The sequence below is a fragment of the Silurus meridionalis genome, chromosome 13 (genome assembly GCF_014805685.1).
Source record: "Silurus meridionalis isolate SWU-2019-XX chromosome 13, ASM1480568v1, whole genome shotgun sequence".
Classification (NCBI taxonomy): domain Eukaryota; kingdom Metazoa; phylum Chordata; class Actinopteri; order Siluriformes; family Siluridae; genus Silurus; species Silurus meridionalis.
The window spans coordinates 3,671,361-3,680,014 of NC_060896.1; the positions used below are offsets into that span (position 1 = coordinate 3,671,361).

An 8,654-nucleotide genomic window follows, 5' to 3' on the forward strand; every position below is an offset into this window, starting at 1 on the left:
TGATCACGTCACATCTTTTAAAATGCTTAAATGTTTGTAATTTGAATGGCATACCTTTTCTCTGTCAGATAAGCACTGTTAGAGCAAAATGATTAATCTTATTGTTTTTGTTGTACATGAAAGCATAGAAGAGGAACCCTATACACCTGCTAAAAAAATTACAAATTTAATATTATGCATCATACAGGACTGAAGCTTTGCTTTTTTTGTTTTTTTAGAACAATGTCATCCCTGTTATTATTAAAGTATATTATGTTTTTGCCCCATGCATTTTAAATAATATGGTTATAATTTGTAATTACAATTTATGTAGTGTTAAATGTAAGTCCTTTCTTTCAGAGTTGGATCTGTTTTTTTTTTCTCAGATTTCTAGCCAAACACCCCTCAAAGGGTTGTTTCACATGTATCCATCTGTGCAAAGTTCAAGTCCTCATTAAAAGCACAGCTTCTATAAACCTTGCTTTATTAAAAAGAAAATTCTAATGACAATAAGAGAATTGTTGTATAGTGCTGATTACAAACGTACCATGCTGAATACAAATATATTGCTAAGGACAGAGGCAGAGATTAACAATTCTGTGTTTTATGATAAGTTTTATTAGGTTTCATATATAACCATATAAACCTTTATCTATTCTAGGTTTTCTAAATATTATTTAGTATAGTTTATACTTAGCATCAAGTGTCAAAGTTAAATATTTTCAGCAAAAAGTAACTACAGCATTTGTTTGTATATGAACAACTTGTTTTTTTAGATGGATTTAGATGCAATTTTGCCCATCATATTTTTCTTGGTGTTTAGTTCAGGTTTAAACAGAATAATATAACATTTAGGAGTAAATATACAGAACAGTAGAGCAAAACTAGACGCTAGAATGGCAAAAATCTCCACAGCTACAGTGAATTTTCCAGGAGAGCTGACATAAGCTGGAATAAAGGTGATCCACACTGCACAGAATATGAGTATACTGAATGTGATGAATTTCGCTTCATTAAAACTATCAGGCAGCTTTCTAGCTAGAAAAGCCAAAACAAAGCACAAGAAAGCCAGAACTCCAATATAACCCAGCACGGCCCAGAAACCTATAGCTGAGCCCAAGTTACATTCTAATATAATCTTTTCTTTGTAGTAGTTTATATTTTTGTAGGGAAAAGGAGGAGAAATTGTTAACCAAAGCGCACAAATAAAGACCTGTATGAGAGTGAATGCAACTACACTGAGTCTCTGCTGTAGAGGCCCAAACCATTTCATGACATTGCTGCCTGGAAGTGTAGCTCTGAAGGCCATTAACACCACTACTGTTTTCCCTAGAACACAGGAGATACAGAGGACAAATGTGATCCCAAAAGCTGTGTGGCGCAGCATACAGGACCACTTAGAGGGTTGTCCAATGAAAGTAAGTGAACAGAGGAAACACAGAGTCAGTGAGAAGAGCAGCAGGAAGCTCAGCTCAGAGTTGTTAGCCTTAACAATAGGAGAGTCTTTTTCTTTTAGTAATAAAATAGCAACTAACACAGTCAATAAAGCTCCAAATAAAGAAAAAATAACCAGTATTATACCCATAACCTCTGTAAATAAAAGAAACTCTATAACCTTTAACACACATTTATCTCTCTTAGGATTAGACCAAAAGTCTTCTGGACACTGCTCACAGTTATTTGAATCTGAAAAAATAATAATTTTTGTTATTATTAGAAAAGAAAACAAATATTATCTTCTGTTTTTATTTATTAATACAATTTTTCAGAAACTGTACCCTAGTTAGTAATAGGAGGATACAAAATGTACAATCAACAATTTGTCTTTGAAACTTGGTAAAGCTGAAGTTACCTGTCTGGTTACTGATCTCTCCCTCTGCACATGGTATACAGTCATAACAGCAGACAGGCCTTCCTTTCTGTGCAGCTTTCCTGGTTCCTGGAGGACAGCTTTCACTACACACAGACCTTGGCTTCTAATGTGAACATTATATTATTGCTAAAAATTTTAATTAATGTTCCATGCAGGTATTATATTATGATTGTTTGTTTAACATCAATATAAATTAATTAGTAATTTATACTGTTAAATGTTTCATTTATATTAATGTTTAATTGTTCAAGTAAATTTAATAAAAAAATGAGTTTTTGTAAACGGTCCATAATTGTCCTGAGTCCCTAAATGTAATCATTTATCACTATTTTAATTATTATTCATTGAAAACATATTAGCAAATGTATGTACCTCACTTTTGTCTCCAGCCCACACTATATCTTCAGCATTTAGGACAAACTGTTGTCCATATGACAGAGAGGCATCATAATAGCCCACAACCTTAAACTCCACTTCTCCATTCAACCCTCGTTGCCAGTTCACCACATCATACTTTGCAGCTGTTGCCCCAGTGCTGTCAAACCAAATCTGTTCTCCTACTTTGGTGGTAAAATTTACTTTTTCAAGAGACTTGACAACCTTTACAAGAAAAAAAAGCAAACAAGTATTTATATTGTATCATGACAATATCACACCTGTACATGAAATACTGTGCTTCCCTTCTTTGTGTTACCTGCCATGGTTGTATTGCTTTGTCTTTCTCACAACTCTGATTTTCTGTGCATTTCAACAGACTGTGTAGAGAATGTGCCACAGCATAAACTGCATTGTAAAGCTTATTCATATATCTCAATTCTAAAATATCCTTACTGTAGTTTTTATATTGAATCATTTCTTCATATTTGCTGCAGTTGATTTCAGTTTGAAAATTGCTTCCCTCTGTATGTAAGCATGGGACTGCTGTTTGCCAAAATCCATTGACAGCATAATCAGCAAAACCACCAATGTTCAATTTTCCCACATCAAATCCAATGGCTCCAGATAGAACATTATAACTTGCTGGTGTTGCTAGATCAACAGCAGTAATCCATGCTTCAACACCAATCATCTGATAGCCAGTGACATTCTTAAGTATCAGCTGTTCTATTAAGTTGTTCATATCAAAGTAGGCAAGGAATGCTATAATTATTTTAGCTGTGCCTTTCTTAATCATGTCTGCCACGTTCATTATTTTGGCAGGATTTGCCCGATCAATTTTTTCAAAATACTCAACACATATTCCCTCCTCTTTGGCTGCATTCAGAAAAATTGCCATTCCATTGTTTCCATAGTCATTATCACTGTACACAGCTCCTACCCAAGTCCAGCCAAAGTGCTTGACTAAATATACCAATGCTCTACTTTGGTAGTAGTCACTCGCGATGGTCCTAAAAAAGGTGGGGTACTCTTTTCTGTTGCTCAAACATTCACATGTAGCAGCATGACTTATCTGAGGACAAAATTACAGTTAGAAATCAACTAAAGCCTGTTTTGCTACGTCTTGGACTATTATATTTACTTCATCATAGTAAAAGCAATTTAGACAGATTTATATTTCAGAAGTAAAAAATAACAACTAACATCAAACTGCAGAAAACAGTTTGTGAAGACAGTAATTATATACTATGTATATGACTGCAGAAAATAACACTTGTCTATTATACAGTTTTACTGCTCTATTTTGGTTATTTAAGTGTATTTTGTAAATACTAAATACATTTTAAAGAAAGAATCATTATAATTGTTGAGACTTACCACTGGGATCTTAAACGGTCCTGTAGTCTTTGTAAGTGCTATAGTAGAAGTGGACTCTGACTCCCCTAAGATTGCCTGTACTACTGCTTGTTCAGGGCAGGCCTCCTTTGCTGTTATATCCTGACCATTCATAAAAGCCATGGCTGCACTCATAGATAATAAGCTTGAGAGGCAATTGTCATAAATCTTGTAACCAATTGAGATATTGGGGAGCAAGCTGTTACTTCTGTTAATTTCTTCAATTGCAAAAGTCATAATCTGAGCAAGGCGCAATGCTCTAAGGTAAAATCTACAAATATACAAAACAATCATTTAATATTCTAATTTTGTATATTAAACAGAAAAGTAATACAATGGAGAAATTCAGATTATTATGCATATTCCACCCAAATGAATAATATGTCAAAGTTTGCACTATAACAGACCTAGTACAGATTAAGGGTGGAGGTTTTTCAGTATATGTCAGTGACTGCGTCTGTGTACCACGATGCATTGAAAATATAGCTCCAATGATCACATCTCCATCTTTAGATAACAGAGGATGCCTTAGGTTTTCCAGAATATGGCAATTTTCTCCCTTTGCCAGATTAAGAGACATAAGTAGTATGAGGAGTAACATCCCAAAATGTTGACCAGTGGTTTTAGAAAAATCAATCCTGAACAGATAAGTTTCATATATTTATAGACATGCTCTTATGGCAATTCAGTATAGACTAATCAGAAAGTTGTTCAGCTGTGTGTCTTGGTGATGTCATTAAGGGACATGATCCTTCCAGCATCTCTTAGTTACAGCCCCAATTCCAAACAAGTTGGGACACTGTGTAAAATTTACATAATCACAGAATGCAATGATTTGCTTATTCGCTAATAAACCCATATTTTTTTTAGAATGTAACATAGAAAACATATCAAATGTTTAAACTGAGGGAATGTACCAGTTTAATAAAAAAAAAATCAGATGGCAGAAAGATGTCTCAGTAAAATGGGGACAGGAAATTTAAAAACTGGAAAAATTAAGTGCTATTAAAATTAAACAGTTACAGAAACATATTGCAAATAATTAGGTTGATTGACAACAGGTGCGTGAGATGAATGGGTATAAATAGTTTATCTACTGTAATTTTGAGCTTCACCAATCTGTGAAATACTGTATCTACAAATTGTTGAACAATTTTAGAATAATGCTCTTCAACATAAAACTGCAACACAGTTGAATAATATTTACAGTACATAATATCATTAAAAATTTCGAAGAATCTAAAGAAATCTCTGCGCACAATGTACAAGGTTAAAAATCAATTGCCTGTAATCTTTGATCCCTCAGGCAGCACTGCAAACAGTCATGATTCTGTAATGGAAATCACTTCATTGGTTCATTAACACCTCCAGAAAGCATTGTCTGTGAACACAGTTTGCCATGTCATCCACAAATGCAGGTTAAATCACTATCATGCAAACAAGGCATGCATGAACATGATCCAGAAACACAACCATCCTCTCTGTGCCAAAGCTAATTTAAAATGTACTGAGGCAAAGTGGAAAACTGTTTTGTGGTCAGACAAATCTATCTTAAAACATTTTTGTAAACTGTGGACACAACATCCACATCCACAACATTAATGTGCAAGCTGCCTGTGGAATAGGCAGCTTGCACATTAAGAAAGGCTACATCATGGTATATGCAGATCTTAAAGCAATACATGCTTCCATCCAGAAAACGTATTTTTCAGTGAAAGCCCTGCATATTTTAACTTACTGCATACTGGATCTATTACAAAAGCATGACCTCATAGTAGAAGAATCCAGGTGCTGAACTGGCCAGCATGCAGTCAAGCTCTTTGTGACTGGCAAGGAAAAACTCTCTTAGACGTTATGAGGTAGGAACCTTGAGAGGAACCAGGCTCTAAAATGGAACCCATCCTCATTTGGGTGATAGTTCATGTTAAATTTTTTGTCTACTGTTTGTCAAAAAAAAAAAATCCAAGCCAACTGGGAGCAGAACATGCTAGGTCGGGTCTGAGGTGGAGCGGCGCACTGGTTCCACTAAACCACACCCTCCGTTTTGGGGTCTGCCTCCTTTCTGGACCTGCATACTGAGGTGTCCAGGTCCTAGGCTAATCCATATTCGGCCCACCTCTTAAGTTCCTATACTCATTGTCCTCCAATGTAGCGGGACTGGAATTGTGAGGTTACGGTTTGATATTGAGGCTACGCCTGTATGCCTTTCTCCCATCGTGCTGCTTCCGGGACTTCTGGACAGAGTTCAACTGGATGGAGTCCATATCCTATCGGTGGCCCCAAGGTGGCAGGCAAACCATGGTTTGCGGACCTGGCAGCCCTCCTCAAGCACCCTCCCTAGGAGATTCCTCTAATGAGGGGTGCTATAGTTCACCCAAAATGGCGTCTGTTCAATGTGTGGTGTGAGCACCACCATTTGGATCCAGTCCACTGCCCGGTTGGTTCACTGATGGAATTCCTTCAATGACAGTCCGCCCTAAAAGTATATGAATCCACCATTTCGGCATATCATGACCCAGTGGTGGGGCAATCTATGGGGAGAGACCCTCTGGCTAAGGCTGAGGCCCCCTGAACGACCCAGAGTGCCTGGGTGGGACCTGGCCATTGTTTTGGAGGCTCTGTCTGAGCCCCCTTTAAGCCTTTGGCCGAGGCATTGTGGCGGTACCTCTCAATTTAAACTGTGTTCCATTGGCCATTGCTCTCTGAAGACTAACAAGTCTTATCTGTGGCCCCCTTCTTTCTGAAGTGTACTCCAGGTATGACCAGTGCCTTTTTGTACCATAGAAACGGTTATGACCACAAGGTGTATTTGGTCGTCCCACAACCTGTTAGATTCCAGGCATTATACGCTCCTCCATTCCAGGCCTCAGACCAGGAGTAGCTGAACTGGCTGTGCCCGGTACGAGCACTTGACACCTACGTCCATGCAATGGGTCTCTGGAGGAAGTCAGATCAGCTGCTCATCTGCTACGGCCCTCCGAAGAGAGGCCTCCCTGATAACAAGCAGACAGTGAGCAGATGGATCATTGATGTTATTGCATCTTCTTATGAATCCTCTGGTCTCCCTGCTCCATTAGGGGTCAGATCTCACTCGACCCGGAGTGTGGCAGCCTCTAAGGCTTGGTAATTTGGAGTGTTCCTCCAAGACATCTGCAATGCTGTTGGTTGGTCCACCCAGCTGACCTTTGTCCTTTATAACCGTGACCTCAGTGCCACTCCTGGCCAGGGACTGGTCAGTCTGGCACGATTGGACACTCGTTTCCAAAGCGTTGCGACACAGCTCATGTGCCTGAAAGGGAATGTCTTGAGGATACGTATGTAACCCTAGTTCCATGAGGGACTCCATGTGAGTTTTACAGCTTCTGGTCGTGATGTCACCCCGCCGGTGATGCAGCATGTCCAATGTGACTAAATACACACATTATTTCAGAGCATGAACAAAGCTTTTGCGTGAGACCATTTACCTGCCCCAAGTTCCTGTGCAAAACCATCACCTTTTCTTTATAAGCAAGAAAGACTGTGGCCTGCATCTCTGCATAGATTACTGTGCCCTCAACTGAATAACAATTTCTGACTAGTACACTCTACCAGTCATGGCCACTGCCTTCAAGCTTCTCCAGGAGGCTTATATTTTCAGAAAACTAAACATGCGTTATGTCTACCACTTGGTACTCATAAAGCAAGGAAATGCATGGAAGAGTGCTTTCAACATCGCCATACAGGACTACGAATATCAGGCAATGCTGTTTGCTCACAAACTCCCCAGCAGTCTTCCTGGCACTGATCACCAATGTTTTCTGGGACATGCTTAACACATTCATCTTCGTGTATCTAGATGCCATTTTCATTTTTTCAAGGTCCCTTCTGAAGAATGAAGATCATGTTAGGAGAGTCCTGGCCTCGTAAGAGGATGAGATAGCATCCCCAATCCACCAGATGAGGGTCTGCTTATTTCCAGGGAGCCTCTTTTTACAGGGACCGTACCAGACAAACAGCTGCTCTGACTTTCTCCACAGTTCAGTTCACAGTCGGTCAAGCTTCTCCTGGTCAGGAAAGGGAGGAGTATAGAATGCCTACAGCAAGACGGTTGCGGGGGAACCGAGGGTAGCTTAGGAACATACCCCAGATTGAGGTAGAGAAAGGCACTGGCCATGGCTGGGGTAAATTCCAAGAGAAACAGGGCCACGGAAAGGGCCTGAAGATCCCCATCCCTCTTTAGAGAGAAAATAGTGAGAAGAAATACTGTCTTGACTGTATAAAACTTCAAGGGCACCTTGGGCAAGGGCTTAACAGGGCCTCAAGAATGACAGCCAGGTCCCACACAGGCACTCTAAGTCGCATCCCCAGCCTCTGCTTTTGTCTGATGCAGAGGAAATGTCACTAATGGGTGTTTGCCCAGTGACTGATCAGCAATAGCTGACACGTAACCTTTAATGGTGGAAGGAGACAACCCTGTGGCGAACTGTCCCTGCAGAAACTCCAGTACTGAACCGACTAAGCAGTTAACTGGTTTCGAATGGTGGAGCTAGCATCACACAGTAAACAGGTGCCATTTTGCAGCATACAACCTCCACATGGAGGGAGCTCTGGATTGGAGAATGGTCTCCACTACCTTGGCAGAGAGACTAAAGGCTAAGAGCTGTGATGTAGGAGACCTCTAATGTGTTGTCCATAGGTGTTGTCCTTAAATGGTGGCCTTTTAGGTCTGGGAGAAAGTGCTTCAAAGCCAGAAGCCAGCTAGCATCTCCAGGCAGTTGATTGCCAGGTGAGCTGGAGCCTGCTCCACAGACCTTGGGTAGAGTGGTCACTAATGACTACTCTCCATCTTGTGAGGAAGGTGTCTGTCGTTAGCATTACACAATGACAAGGAGCTCCTAACACAGGGCCTTGAGACTGGAACCTGGGTTATCTCCGCTTGCTGGGTGACCTTGATAGTGCGGAGTGAGTTGCCCTTCTGAGAGAACGCTCTCTCTCTGAGCCATCACTGAAGGGGTGTCATGTGCAGGAGGCCAAGCGGAACCATGTTGGA

At 40.0% G+C, this 8,654-nt stretch overlaps 1 protein-coding gene across 1 annotated transcript; it reads right to left on the reverse strand.

Moving 5' to 3' along the window:
- Window positions 1-751: 751 nt before the first annotated feature.
- On the reverse strand, window positions 752-4,172 carry LOC124395901 (extracellular calcium-sensing receptor-like). Its single transcript, XM_046864787.1, has 6 exons — window positions 4,033-4,172; window positions 3,608-3,896; window positions 2,547-3,302; window positions 2,225-2,452; window positions 1,832-1,955; window positions 752-1,665 (listed from the first exon to the last, which is right to left on the reverse strand). Exons 1-6 carry the CDS (start codon window positions 4,098-4,100, stop codon window positions 752-754), a joined length of 2,379 nt encoding a protein of 792 aa, XP_046720743.1. The 5' UTR covers window positions 4,101-4,172.
- Between the last annotated feature and the right edge of the window lie 4,482 nt (window positions 4,173-8,654).